Below are 15,983 nucleotides of genomic sequence, written 5' to 3' on the forward strand. Positions count from 1 at the left end.
CAGGGGCCACTATGGGACATAATACTGTGTGCAGGGGCCACTATAGGGCATAATACTGTGTGCAGGGGCCACTATGGGGCATAATAATGTGTGCAGGAGCCACTATGGGGCATAATACTCTGTGTGCAGGGGCCACTATAGTGCATAATACTGTGTGCAGGGGCCACTATCGGACATAATACTGTGTGCAGGGGCCACTGTGGGGCTTAATACTGTATGCAGGGGCCACTATGGGACATAATACTGTGTGCAGGGGCCACTATGGGGGATAATACTGTGTGCAGGGGCCACTATGGGGAATAATACTGTGTGCAGGGGCTACTATGGGGATAATACTGTGTGCAGGGGCCACTATGGGGCATAATACAGTGTGCAGGGGCCACTATGGGGCATAATACTGTGTGCAGGGGACACTATGGGGACATAATACTGTGTGCAGGGGCCACTATAGGGCATAATACTGAATACGGGGGCCACTATGGGGAATAATACTGTGTGCAGGGGCCACTATGGGACATAATACTGTGTGCTTGGGTTACTATGGGGCATAATACTATGTGCAGGGACCACTATGGGGCATAATACTGTGTGCAGGGGACACTATGGGGCATAATACTGTGTGCAGGGGCCACTATGGGGCATAATACTGTGTGCAGGGACCACTATGGGGCATAATACTGTGTGCAGGGGCCACTATGGGACATAATACTGTGTGCAGGGGCCACTATGGGACATAATACTGTGTGCAGGGGCCACTGTGGTGCTTAATACTGTATGCAGGGGCCACTATGGGACATAATACTGTGTGCAGGGGCCACTATGGGGGATAATAATGTGTGCAGGGGCCACTATGGGACATAATACTGTGTGCAAGGGCCACTATGGGGGATAATAATGTGTGCAGGGGCCACTATGGGACATAATACTGTGTGCAGGGGCCACTGTGGTGCTTAATACTGTATGCAGGGGCCACTATGGGACATAATACTGTGTGCAGGGGCCACTATGGGGGATAATAATGTGTGCAGGAGCCACTATGGGACATAATACTGTGTGCAGGCGCCACTATGGGGCTTAATACTGTGTGCAGGGGCCACTATGGGACATAATACTGTGTGCAGGGGCCACTATGGGACATAATACTGTGTGCAGGGGCCACTGTGGTGCTTAATACTGTATGCAGGGGCCACTATGGGACATAATACTGTGTGCAGGGGCCACTATGGGGGATAATAATGTGTGCAGGAGCCACTATGGGACATAATACTGTGTGCAGGCGCCACTATGGGGCTTAATACTGTGTGCAGGGGCCACTATGGGGGATAATACTGTGTGCAGCGGCCACTATGGGACATAATATTGTGTGCAGGGCCACTATGGGACATAATACTGTGTGCAGGGGCCACTATGGGACATAATACTGTGTGCAGGGGCCACTATGGGACATAATACTGTGTGCAGGGACCACTATGGGGCATAATACTGTGTGCAGGGGACACTATGGGGCATAATACTGTGTGCAGGGGCCACTATGGGACATAATACTGTGTGCAGGGGCCACTATGGGACATAATACTGTGTGCAGGGGCCACTATGGGACATAATACTGTGTGCAGGGGCCCCTGTGGGGCTTAATACTGTATGCAGGGGCCACTATGGGACATAATACTGTGTGCAGGGGCCACTATGGGGGATAATACTGTGTGCAGGGGGCACTATGGGACATAATACTGTGTGCAGGGGCCACTATGGGACATAATACTGTGTGCAGGGGCCACTATGGGACATAATACTGTGTGCAGGGGCCCCTGTGGGGCTTAATACTGTATGCAGGGGCCACTATGGGACATAATACTGTGTGCAGGGGCCACTATGGGGGATAATAATGTGTGCAGGGGGCACTATGGGACATAATACTGTGTGCAGGGGCCACTATGGGACATAATACTGTGTGCAGGGGCCACTATGGGACATAATTCTGTGTGCAGGGGCCACTATGGGACATAATACTGTGTGCAGGGGCCACTATGGGACATAATACTGTGTGCAGGGGCCACTATGGGACATAATACTGTGTGCAGGGACCACTATGGGGGTATAATACTGTGTGCAGGGGCCACTATGGGACATAATACTGTGTGCAGGGACCACTATGGGGCATAATACTGTGTGCAGGTACCACTATGGGGCATAATACTGTGTGCAGGGGCCACTATGGGACATAATACTGTGTGCAGGGGCCACTATGGGGCATAATACTGTGTGCAGGGGCCACTATGGGGCATAATACTGTGTACAGGGGCCACTATGGGACATAATACTGTGTGAAGCCGCCACTATGGGACATAATACTGTGTGAAGCCGCCACTATGGGACATAATCCTGTGTGCAGGGACCACTATGGGACATAATACTGTGTGCAGGGACCACTATGGGACATAATACTGTGTGCAGGAGCCACTATGGGACATAATACTGTGTGCAGGCGCCACTATGGGACATAATACTGTGTGCAGGGACCACTATGGGACATAACACTGTGTGCAGTGGCCACTATGGGACATAATACTGTGTGCAGGAGCCACTATGGGACATAATATTGTGTGCAGGGACCACTATGGGGGTATAATACTGTGTGCAGGGGCCACTATGGGACATAATACTGTGTGCAGGGACCACTATGGGGCATAATACTGTGTGCAGGGGCCACTATGGGACATAATACTGTGTGCAGGCGCCACTATGGGACATAATACTGTGTGCAGGGACCACTATGGGACATAATACTGTGTGCAGGGACCACTATGGGGGTATAATACTGCGTGCAGGCGCCACTATGGGACATAATACTGTGTGCAGGGACCACTATGGGACATAATACTGTGTGCAGCGGCCACTATGGGACATAATACTGTGTGCAGCGGCCACTATGGGACATAATACTGTGTGCAGGGGCCACTATGGGGGATAACACTGTGTGCAGGGGCCACTATGGGGGATAATACTGTGTGCAGGGGCCACTATGGGACATAATACTGTGTGCAGGGGCCACTATGGGACATAATACTGTGTGCAGGGGCCACTATAGGGCATAATACTGTGTGCAGGGGCCACTATGGGGCATAATACTGTGTGCAGGAGCCACTATGGGGCATAATACTGTGTGCAGGGGCCACTATAGTGCATAATACTGTGTGCAGGGGCCACTATCGGACATAATACTGTGTGCAGGGGCCACTGTGGGGCTTAATACTGTATGCAGGGGCCACTATGGGACATAATACTGTGTGCAGGGGCCACTATGGGGGATAATACTGTGTGCAGGGGCCACTGTGGGGAATAATACTGTGTGCAGGGGCTACTATGGGGATAATACTGTGTGCAGGGGCCACTATGGGGCATAATACAGTGTGCAGGGGCCACTATGGGGCATAATACTGTGTGCAGGGGACACTATGGGGACATAATACTGTGTGCAGGGGCCACTATAGGGCATAATACTGAATACGGGGGCCACTATGGGGAATAATACTGTGTGCAGGGGCCACTATGGGGCATAATACTGTGTGCAGGGGCCACTATGGGGCATAATACTGTGTGCAGGGACCACTATGGGGCATAATACTGTGTGCAGGGGCCACTATGGGACATAATACTGTGTGCAGGGGCCACTATGGGACATAATACTGTGTGCAGGGGCCACTGTGGTGCTTAATACTGTATGCAGGGGCCACTATGGGACATAATACTGTGTGCAGGGGCCACTATGGGGGATAATAATGTGTGCAGGGGCCACTATGGGACATAATACTGTGTGCAGGCGCCACTATGGGGCTTAATACTGTGTGCAGGGGCCACTATGGGGGATAATACTGTGTGCAGGGGCCACTATGGGACATAATACTGTGTGCAGGGACCACTATGGGACATAATACTGTGTGCAGGGGCCACTATGGGACATAATACTGTGTGTGCAGGGGCCACTATGGGACATAATACTGTGTGCAGGGGGCACTATTGGACATAATACTGTGTGCAGGGGGCACTATTGGACATAATACTGTGTGCAGGCGCCACTATGGGACATAATACTGTGTGCAGGGACCACTATGGGACATAATACTGTGTGCAGGGGCCACTATGGGACATAATAATGTGTGCAGGGCCACTATGGGACATAATACTGTGTGCAGGGGCCACTATGGGACATAATACTGTGTGCAGGGGCCACTATGGGACATAATACTGTGTGCAGGGACCACTATGGGGCATAATACTGTGTGCAGGGGACACTATGGGGCATAATACTGTGTGCAGGGGCCACTATGGGACATAATACTGTGTGCAGGGGCCCCTGTGGGGCTTAATACTGTATGCAGGGGCCACTATGGGACATAATACTGTGTGCAGGGGCCACTATGGGGGATAATAATGTGTGCAGGGGGCACTATGGGACATAATACTGTGTGCAGGCGCCACTATGGGGCTTAATACTGTGTGCAGGGGCCACTATGGGACATAATACTGTGTGCAGGGGCCACTATGGGACATAATACTGTGTGCAGGGGCCACTATGGGACATAATTCTGTGTGCAGGGGCCACTATGGGACATAATACTGTGTGCAGGGCCACTATGGGACATAATACTGTGTGCAGGGGCCACTATGGGACATAATACTGTGTGCAGGGACCACTATGGGGGTATAATACTGTGTGCAGGGGCCACTATGGGACATAATACTGTGTGCAGGGACCACTATGGGGCATAATACTGTGTGCAGGTACCACTATGGGGCATAATACTGTGTGCAGGGGCCACTATGGGGCATAATACTGTGTGCAGGGGCCACTATGGGGCATAATACTGTGTGCAGGGGCCACTATGGGGCATAATACTGTGTACAGGGGCCACTATGGGACATAATACTGTGTGAAGCCGCCACTATGGGACATAATACTGTGTGAAGCCGCCACTATGGGACATAATCCTGTGTGCAGGGACCACTATGGGACATAATACTGTGTGCAGGGACCACTATGGGACATAATACTGTGTGCAGGAGCCACTATGGGACATAATAGTGTGTGCAGGGGCCACTATGGGACATAATACTGTGTGCAGACGCCACTATGGGACATAATACTGTGTGCAGGGACCACTATGGGACATAACACTGTGTGCAGTGGCCACTATGGGACATAATACTGTGTGCAGGAGCCACTATGGGACATAATATTGTGTGCAGGGACCACTATGGGGGTATAATACTGTGTGCAGGGGCCACTATGGGACATAATACTGTGTGCAGGGACCACTATGGGGCATAATACTGTGTGCAGGGGCCACTATGGGACATAATACTGTGTGCAGGGGCCACTATGGGACATAATACTGTGTGCAGGGGCCACTATCGGACATAATACTGTGTGCAGGGGCCACTATGGGACATAATACTGTGTGCAGGCACCACTGTGGGGCTTAATACTGTATGCAGGGGCCACTATGGGACAATACTGTGTGCAGGGGCCACTATGGGGGATAATACTGTGTGCAGGGGCCACTATGGGGCATAATACTGTGTGCAGGGGCCACTGTGGGGCTTAATACTGTATGCAGGAGCCACTATGGGGATAATACTGTGTGCAGGGGCCACTATGGGGTATAATACAGTGCAGGGGCCACTATGGGGAATAATACTGTGTGCAGGGGACACTATGGGGACATAATACTGTGTGCAGGGGCCACTATGGGACATAATACTGTGTGCAGGCGCCACTATGGGACATAATACTGTGTGCAGGGACCACTATGGGACATAATACTGTGTGCTTGGGCCACTATGGGGCATAATACTGAATACGGGGGCCACTATGGGGCATAATACTGTGTGCAGGAGCCACTATGGGGATAATACTGTGTGCAGGGGCCACTATGGGGCATAATACAGTGTGCAGGGGCCACTATGGGGAATAATACTGTGTGCAGGGGACACTATGGGGACATAATACTGTGTGCAGGGGCCACTATGGGACATAATACTGTGTGCAGGCGCCACTATGGGACATAATACTGTGTGCAGGGGCCACTATGGGACATAATACTGTGTGTTTGGGCCACTATGGGACATAATACTGTGTGCAGGCGCCACTATGGGACATAATACTGTGTGCAGGGGCCACTATGGGACATAATACTGTGTGTTTGGGCCACTATGGGACATAATACTGTGTGCAGGGACCACTATGGGACATAATACTGTGTGCAGGGGCCACTATGGGACATAATACTGTGTGCAGGGACCACTATGGGACATAATACTGTGTGCAGGGACCACTATGGGACATAATACTGTGTGCAGGGGCCACTATGGGACATAATACTGTGTGCAGGGACCACTATGGGACATAATACTGTATGCAGGGGCCACTATGGGACATAATACTGTGTGCAGGGACCACTATGGGACATAATACTGTGTGCAGGCGCCACTATGGGACATAATACTGTGTGCAGGGGCCACTATGGGACATAATACTGTGTGCAGGGGCCACTATGGGACATAATACTGTGTGCAGGCGCCACTATGGGACATAATACTGTGTGCAGGGGCCACTATGGGACATAATACTGTGTGCAGGGGCCACTATGGGACATAATACTGTGTGCAGGGGCCACTATGGGACATAATACTGTGTGTTTGGGCCACTATGGGACATAATACTGTGTGCAGGGACCACTATGGGACATAATACTGTGTGCAGGGGCCACTATGGGACATAATACTTTGTTCAGGAATGCATGAGTCCACGCATGAGAAGGGGGGCTGGGGTTGCCATTATTCCAGAGTTCATCGTAATAATTTTTTCCAATTTAAGCACTGGTGATATATAAATACAGTATATGTAACACATGAAATATTGTAGGTCTGCATTTATATCCACAAGATCCTCCATCTACTGCTCAGCCCGGTCCTCACTGACATCACCACAGGAATCTGACCCCATCTACTACATAATATGACCTATAATAACAGACATTATGTATAATACAATAAGTTTATCAGATGTTTGTCAGAACCTTAATACCACAGATAGATAAAGTATAATAGTATTTACCTCAGATTCTGCAGGTTATGTAACCCTGGTAAAAGTCTCTCCAATCCTTCAGGGTGTAAGGAACATTCCCGTAGACTGAGTCCTTCTATATGTGTGCAGGTTTCCATGATGTATGCCAACACTGTGCAGTCTAGAGCTGACATGTGAACACGAGAAAGGTTCAATCTTCTTAGTGATTGTAATGATTCCAGCACTAGAGCCTTATTCCTGGTCTCAAACAGATAGAAGAATGTCCTGAGAAGATGTCGCTTCTTATCTTTACTTTCCTCTAGTCTCTGTTCTTCTAGAATGAAGTTCTTCATCCAAGTGATCACATCTCTGGAGGCCTGAGCTGCTTGTTTGTCCAGGTATCCAGTTAGTGTTGACCTGGTGGTGCCGTCTGATAGACCACACAGGAAACGGAGGAACATCTCACCACGTCCATCAGGATAGGATTTGGCTTCTTCTAGTGAGTTCTGTAACTTCTCAGGAGAATAATCAGTATACTGGACCAGAGCAGAGAAGAATTCCTGAACAGTGAGATGTAAGAAGGAATAGGTCACAGGTTCCTCCGATTCCATCACAAAACTTGATAAGAGCTTTGACTTATTGTCCACATGGAAAGAATCCAGATCTCGCTCATCAAAGATAATCCTGTGATTCATCACTCCATGTTGTGCCATCCACCCGATGGACTGCAGGATCTTCTGAGCGTCACTTTTCTCCAGGCTGTGATTGGACAGAATGTTGGTGACAAATATGGCAAAGAGTTGTGTCACTGTCCTGGGTAATAATGTCACCTGCTGGTCACTACTTGTCGTCTGGAAGCTCCTGGATAATACAGTACAGATGATCCAGCAGTAGGACGGGAGGTAACAGAACGTGTACAAGGTGGCATTCTGCTTCACATAAGTAAAAGCCTTCTCTGACAGTTCAGGGTTGGAGAAGAAATTCTCAAAGTAAGTCTTTCGTTCTTCTGGAAGAAACCCAGTGATTTCTACTATTCTCTGGAAAACTCTACAATCAATTGCTGTCAGTCTGGTTGGGCGACTGGTCATTAGGACAGAACAACCAGTAAGAAGAGACTTTCTCACCAAACTAACCACAATCTGACCACAATGTCCGAGCTGTTTAGGATGAGAGCACAAGTGACCTGATGTGAAATCCATTGTATGATTGCTTTCATCTAATCCATCAAATATAAAGAGAAGTTTCTCTGGATCTTGTAAGATGTTCTCCAGCTGCTCCTCCAGATATGGGTACTGGTGAAGGATCATGGTCTCCAGACTAACCTTATCCAGTCTGTTCAGTTCTCGGAATTTGAAGAAAAAGACAAAAGAGAATCTTTGATAGAGATCGCCCTTCACCCAATCATAGACAAACTTCTGCATCAGTGTGGTCTTCCCTACACCGGGCACTCCGCTCACCATTACCATATGTGGTACAAGTCTGGATTGGTGGCACCAACGGAATATCTTGTTGGGGGAAATTCGCTGTAATTCACTTTGTTTTCCCTTTAAATATTCCTCATGTCTTGCCCCGGTCTCTATGAGCTCATTCTCAGAACGTCCTCTAAAGCGATCAGTGGTGACAATGACGAGGTTCACATAACGTGTAGAGAAGGAGAAACTTTCCTCTCCCTGGTCACATCTTGGAGGTTTGTGCTCTATAAGTTTCTCAGTTTTCTTATATAAATGGTTCTTGTGACAGTTCTGGATATCTGTAGGAAATAGAAATAAACATGAAAATAATCCAAAACAAATATTTTATTGGCAAAGTAGAAATAAGGTTTAGTACAAACCAGGCACACTTTACAACTCATCTTGTCCATATTTGTTTATCTGAACACATTATGAAGCTATCAGCATTTGTATCAGAAGTGTCTTCCAGTATATAGCAGCACATACAGTATCTCATATTTTTGTAACTATTTCATTATATATTTTCATGGGACAACCCTGAAGATCTGTCACTTTGACACAATGTAAAGTAGTCAGTGTAAAGCTTGTATAACACTGTAAATTTGTTGTGCCATCAAAATCACTCAACAAACAGCCATTAATGTCTAAACCCATGGCAACAAAAGTCAGTACACCCCTAAGTGAAAGATAAACATGGAGAGGTGGCCTATCCCAGAGATGATAGGCTTCTCTAATAGCAAGACTGAATTCATAAGGAGATGGAAGCCCTGGAAACAGCTAGGCCCTTGCAAGGGTCCTCAAGGAGCATGAACAAGGCATCCGAACGATGGAAGGGGTCAGTGAGGGACAAATAGACTCAGATCACTCGGTCCACATCCAGGCAGGAAGACAGTAAGACAATGTCCTCGTTGATGTGGAAGAAAGAAAACCACCTGCTTCTGGTGCACCCTGATGGTTTAAGCAAGCAAACATGGTGGAGTTGTTGGTCTCGAGTCTGATCGGACGTCCTTGAAGGAGAGAAGTCCAATGAGACAGAGCCAGAAAGATGGCCCTGAGGTCCAGAAGGTTGATCTGAAGGGAGGCCTTGGCTTTGAAATCACAGGCCCTGAAAGGTCAAGGCACCAAAGACTGTTCAGAAAGGCTGGCCTTAGTGGAGATCAGCTGTCAACCGAGGGGAAGAAAGCCATCAAAGAAGGTCTCAGTGAACCTGGAGAGGCAGAAGAGTCAAGTGATCGAGGCTGGACAGAGACTTGTCCCAGCGGTCCAGAATCACCAATTGCGAGACCATTGGGCCCAGGACCCACATGCAGAACGAAAGAGAGCACAGAGAGTTCCTCTGAAGTCAGGACACACTGGATTGGATGGCCAGGATTTTGGACTCTGGGAGGAGAATCTTGCCCTGGTGCGTGTCGAGGATCGTGGCTAAAAATTATATGTGCTGAGAAGATACGAGACAGGACTTTTCTTCCTTGATGAGCCAGCTGAACTGGCGAAGGAGGGCCAAGGTGATCCACAAACTGGTCACCTTGTCTGTCTTGGAGGGAGCTTTCACCAGGAGGGCGTCCAAATATGGAGCCAGGGCAACTCCTCTGGAGTTGAGGATGACCATGAGGGACTTAGTCACCTTGGCAAATACTCGGGGGCAGAGGCCAGGCCGAAGAGGAGAGTAACAAACTGAAAATGATGCAAACCCACTGCGAAACAAAGAAAGCGCTGATGGAAAGGAGTGATGGGAAGTTTCAGTTTGCTGGTCTCCAGGGATGCCACCACCAACACACAAGGACTCCAAATAGAACCTGCGGACGTAGGCGAACCTGTTGAGCCTCTTCAGCTCCAGGATGGGACAAACCCCGGAAACAATCTGAAGCGGGGTTGGGGACGATGATACCTTGCCACTGTAGCATGGATACAGCCTGAATAATGGAGGCTGCTTGAGTGGGGAAAGAAGTTAAATGAAGGGAAAAAACATCACTTTCGAAAGGAAAAGAACTTGATTGAGTAGCCGGTCCTACCAGAAATGGCTGCTGGTCCACTTGTGGCTTCTAGTGGGATTGGCTCATACTACCCCCAACCTGGTCCTCCTCTTCCATGGGGGTTACCACAACAGCTGCTTTCCCTTCGCCAAAAAGTTCCTAGCTGGAATGGCATCAACTACCTTGAAGAGGCAGCCATTATGAGTAGTACATGTGGGATACAGACAATCCCTAATGGCTGCCCTCCCCCTGTGTGTGCCACCCCTAATGGCATTAATTGTGGAGTGTAGCAGAGGAGCTGTCCCCAAGCACTCTAAGCCACTGCAAAATGTTTTTTTCTTCCCTTCTGTTTTTTCCTTTGGCAGCTATAGAACACAGTAGTTGTAGTTAGCACCAGGGAAAGGTTGGGGAGGGGGGGGTCAGACTGGCAACCATTGTAGGTAACCCTTGGAAAGGAGGGGGGCTGAAAGCCACTGTGGGTAACCCACAGGAGTGGGGGTAGAATAAGCCAGAATTAGGGTGATGATGGTTGGAACCATTTCAGATGGGACCCAGGAGTGGATTGACATCCATTTCTGGTAGGACTGGAGGGAGGGGGTTACCTAACAGAGAGCTCCAGTGGACAGCAGTACCTATCAGGTGGTATTGCTGATGGCTTCTCCTTCCCACAAAACCCTCTCTGCGGTTTCCTAAAAGAGGAGAGCAGTTGTGGCTGATGAAGGGGAGACTTCCATCTTCAGTGGCTTAAATTACAGGCTATACCAAAATGTTTAAACATATGCAAATCGCTTGAATCCGTTACATACAGAAAACAATGCTAAATAAAAGCAAAACATTGTTGACTGTACCACCTGACCACAGCGGGGAGGAAAGACTTCTGATAGCGCTCCTTCTCACACTTTGAGTGAAGCAGTCGGCCACTGACAGTACTGCCCAGTGCTGTCATGGTCTCATGAATGGAAACACAGTTATTCTCCAGCATGGAACTCACCACGGACAGTGTCCTTCTGTCACCCACCACCTGCACTGGGTCCTGAGGGCTCCCCAGGACAGAGCTGGCCCTTCTAATCAGTCTGTCTAGTCTATTCCTATCCCTGGTTGGTATGCTACTCCCCTAGCAGGCCACACCAAAGAAGATGGCTGATGCGACTACAGAGTTGAAAAAGGCCCTAAAAAGTGGTCCCTGAACTCCAAAGGCCCTCAGCCTCCTGAACAGGTAGAGCCTGCTGTGACCCTTTCTGTGCAGTGCATGCAGGTGATCTGCCCAGTCCAGCTTATTTTTGAGGAGCACACCCAAGTACTTATATCTGTTGACTATCTCAGTGCGCGTTCCCTGGATGTCTACTGGTTTTGGAGCATATCTCTGCTTGCAAAAGTCCACCACCATCTCCTTAGTCTTTCTAGCATTAATCCTGAGGTGGTTTCGCTGGCACCATTCAACAAAGTCCCGGTTTAATTCTATGTACTCCCTATTATCTCCGTCTGTGATGAGGCCTACTATTGCAGAGTCATCAAAGTACTTCTGTAAGTAGCAGTTCCTCCCTTCCCCAGTATAAATGTTAGGGAATAGCCAGATGATAATTCCCCAGAAGCTGCTGGTGAACCTTGGAGGGAGGGGCACAAGGGACAGTGAGCCCTATACTGAAGCCCCCCGCTTGCCCTTCCTATTGCCAGACCCTATCCTAGGTAATAGGCGACAACCACGAAAACCCTCCCTGAATACGTGAAACACAAAACGCAGACAAGACGTACAACAACAAAGGGAGGTCAGGTAGTCAGGGTTCGGTAACAAGAGAGCGATGCAGTGCCAAATCGGAGTCAAGAGAATAGTCAGTAGGAAAGCCAGAGGTCAAGGATTAGCATACAAGTAAATAACAGCAAGAGATACCAGAAAGCAAGAGGCAAGAACCGGCACCAGTGTGACTGTGAGCCAAGACTAAATAGGGAAGGAAGAACCCGCCCAGAACCTGACAGGAAGAAAAGCTGTCAATCACAGGCAAGACAGATTAACCACTTAATGAACAGAGGCAACCTTGGCAGAAGACGGGTGTGGTGCAAATCCAATTAAGGACTAGAGCTGTGTTCACACAGTGCAACTAAAAACCTTAAGCAGATTATCAAACTGCACACGCCTCCGGCGCCGCAGCATGCGAGCAGAGGATGGCGCAGAGGCCCGAACAGGCAGAGATGTTACAGTACCCCCTCTTTTATGAGGGGCCACCGGACCCTCACCAGACAAACCAGTTCTAGAGGGATTCTGAGTTTTCCCTGCCTTGTATTTTGGTTCTGCTTGAACCACAGATGCTTGAGAACCAGGCAAACATTTTTTATTCACCTGGCGTTTCTGATACCACCAGGTTTTAATACCGGAGGGGCGCTCCCAACTTTTAGTAGCTGAGACCTTCTCCTCACTGACACAATCAACAGAATGTAAAGCAATACAGTGGGATGAGCACTGATCTCCCCACTTTACCAACTCCTTTTTACCCCAATCAAAAATAGGGTTATGGAGCTTCAGCCAGGGGAACCCCAAAATAACATCAGCAGAGAGATTCTCCATAACAAATAGGCTTATGCCCTCTGAATGTGAAGAACCCACTTGCAAAGAGATCAAGGGGGTTTTAAAACTGACTTTACCCCTGGCCAGTGGAGTAGAATCCGCTCCAGCAACAGACATAGGTGTGTCAAGTGGCAAAAGCTCAATGCCCAAAGATTCAACAACTGAATATTTAATAAAATTTGCTGAAGACCCAGAGTCAACTAGGGCCTTGCAGAAACAGATCTGTCCCCAGAGGACAAAGACACAGATAACATCATCTTATTGTTATTTCCACCAAATACCTGGTTGCCTGAGTGGTTCTTCTGATTACCACTCAGGCACTGAAGTTTATTCGCAGGTGACAAGGGTCTGATAGAGCAGTCTCGGATGACATGACCAGAGGAACCACAGTACAGGCACAGGTTATTCCTGAGACGATGTTCTCGTCGTGTTCTGGCGTCCACAGCTCCCAGTTGCATGGGTTCCTCACCAGAAGTGACGGGAGGAAAGGTAGGTTTATCAGAGGAGAGAGAGGAAGAGACAGAAAACTTGGAAGCAACAGGCCCTACTCTCTCTTTTAAATTTTCCCGAATCTTACGGTCAATACGGACCGCTAAAGTCATGGCCTTCTCAAGAGTCGGGGGATCTGGGTGACCAACCCAGAGCTCCTTAACACGATCACATAGCCCTTGTTTAAAGTGAGCCTTTAGCGCGGACTCACACCAACCTGCCGTTACACTGTACTTACGGAAGTCAGAGCAATACTCCTCTGCAGAGCGTTTTCCCTGCCGCATAGTGAGGAGTTGCGATTCCGCAAGCGCAATGTGGTCTGGCTCAGTATAGATAGAGCCCAGGGACTTAAAAATTTTTTCCAGATCAACCCACTCCTCAGCCTCAGCAGGGAGTTTAAGGGCCCAAGCTTGTGGGTCCCCTGTAAAAGAGATATAACCACTCCCACCATTTGGGCCTGAGTAGCATGTGGATTAACACGGAAGTACAGGCGACAAGACTCCCTGAAAGTTTCAAATTTTGCACGGTCCCCTGAGAAACGGTCTGGGAGTCTCCTTACACATATCTTTCTTTCACTAAACTTAGTCTTCACACATATCCACACATACCTGCACACACAAAGAAACACAACATACCAGCATTCATACACAAGATCTACCTTACAGACAAAGATGTTCTATGAAACCCTCAGAGTCAACAAGACAAAATATCTGAACGGTGGTCTTACAAGTGGGAAGCCATAGTAGGAACCAATAGACTCACTCACCATAGTTTCAGTTATTCCCAAATCCACAGACCAGAGTTCTCATTCTGGTTTGTATTCTTGGATTGGATTGGGATTTCCCACTCGAAGGACCAAGTGTTGATACTGTGGGGGGCCAACAATATCTTGCTATGTATTTGTTGATACTATCTTACAGAAGATGGAAACGGTCAGGCTGGGAATGGCCATTGTTCATATTGCTGTAACAAAAGATCAAAGAAGAAAGACCCCTCTTAGGTTATAAGGAGATGAATGGGCTATCTATCTGATTGTCTTCAGGGCCGCACCTTTGAAACCAATTTAGAGTGTGTAAACACAGAATTTCTATACTCTATTGAATGTTGGCTCCAAGGCTGGCACCAAGCCTTTTGATCATTAATTATCTCCCACGCCATGAGATATACATCTACAGTTAGGGTGAGACGTTAGTTCAAACATAAGTATTTCTTTTTCCCATGAGAAAAGTCATCCTATTTTGGAAAGTTATAATTAGATGCAGAATACATTAGGCTTTTAGCCAATAGCCATGTACCAGGTTTTATGTTATCACTCTACAACCAATCATGTTAGGCCAACCATGTGATGTTGTTAGAATAATCCAACCTGTTTTTGTTTGTATAAAAACTACCTTTCTGTACCAATAAAGTAGAACTGGGTGTGGCTTATCCAGGTCTGATATTTAATTTGGAACTACAGACAACATAACTCAGGGGGTCTGCCCCCAACAGAAATTGGAGCCCAATGTGAGGGCATCAATGATCGTTTGATGTGTAGCCGATAGTGTACTGACTCATGCACCAACCGACTTGGAGATGGGCCCGGAGGACCTCAGATGAATAAATCAGCGCGGAAAGAAAGGTAAGCGTTTGCTTCACCAAATTATTAATCTGAGTTCCTACATGTCCCGGATCCTGTGTGTGTTGATGAGTGAGGTTAGTAGCTGCATATCTTTTTGTAAACAATTGATGCCATTTTTATATAGTACGGAAGAACCTAAAGAGGATGTTGTCTGTAGGGGGGTAGAAATGTTATACCTCATTCTTTGTATACTGTCCATGCTGTCATTTGATTGAGACGTCTGTTATAAAGTGTATAGGGAGGCACAGAAGGGAGAGTCATTCTCCATCTTTAGTTAAAAGAGCAAGTACGTTTAAAGATTCAGCGGTGTTCGGAATAGGGACACAGACAGAAGTTTAGTCTGTGGAAACCGAAGGAGGTTTTGTCCTGAGCACAGATACCGGAAACTTGTACATTAGAGTTTAGCTCAATGAAAACAGAGTGACTTTTTGGGAGTTCCCACTAAGAGAGGTCTGTGTGACCCTCTATTGTCTTAATTGCCCTAGAGGGGTGGGAAGCTCACAGCTGACTGGCCATCAGCGAAAATGGGGAAAAGGGATCCTCTGAGATAGGGTACACCCCATATGAACTAATAGGGGAGAGCGCGAGAGAGAAGTTGCCGCCCAAGTAAGAAAAATGGAAAAAAAAATAAATAAATAAAAATCTTTAAGAGAGCAGGGGTTCCTAAGAAATTTTGGGACCAATGGAGATTAGATCATGCAGGACAGATATAGGAGCATAAGTTACAAAGGGGAATATATGCTCTGATTGAAGATGGTAACAGAATAGAGAAGAGAGAGTCTGGTGAAGCATATTATGGCAGACTACTCACCAAGGTAGTAGA

The 15,983-nt window shown here is 47.9% G+C and overlaps 2 protein-coding genes and 1 long non-coding RNA gene across 3 annotated transcripts in view; 1 reads left to right on the top strand and 2 right to left on the bottom strand.

The window, feature by feature from the left end:
* The window catches only part of LOC142213476 (NACHT, LRR and PYD domains-containing protein 3-like), a 100,235-nt gene extending 91,308 nt beyond the window's left edge, over positions 1-8,927 (bottom strand). The window contains exons 1-2 of the mRNA XM_075281825.1: positions 8,912-8,927; positions 7,118-8,816 (exon numbers count right to left, since the gene is read on the bottom strand). Of these exons, the coding sequence (XP_075137926.1) occupies positions 7,118-8,816; positions 8,912-8,927 (1,715 nt within the window). The remainder of the gene's footprint in view (positions 1-7,117; positions 8,817-8,911) is intronic.
* The window catches only part of LOC142214380 (uncharacterized), a 572,210-nt gene that overhangs the window by 459,619 nt on the left and 96,608 nt on the right, over positions 1-15,983 (top strand). The window lies entirely within an intron of this gene.
* The window catches only part of LOC142213477 (NACHT, LRR and PYD domains-containing protein 3-like), a 49,190-nt gene continuing 40,320 nt past the window's right edge, over positions 7,114-15,983 (bottom strand). Inside the window, exon 7 of the mRNA XM_075281826.1 lies at positions 7,114-8,816. Within this exon, the coding sequence (XP_075137927.1) occupies positions 7,114-8,816 (1,703 nt within the window). The remainder of the gene's footprint in view (positions 8,817-15,983) is intronic.

Source organism: Leptodactylus fuscus, chromosome 7 (assembly GCF_031893055.1).
Source record: "Leptodactylus fuscus isolate aLepFus1 chromosome 7, aLepFus1.hap2, whole genome shotgun sequence".
Classification (NCBI taxonomy): Eukaryota; Metazoa; Chordata; class Amphibia; order Anura; family Leptodactylidae; genus Leptodactylus; species Leptodactylus fuscus.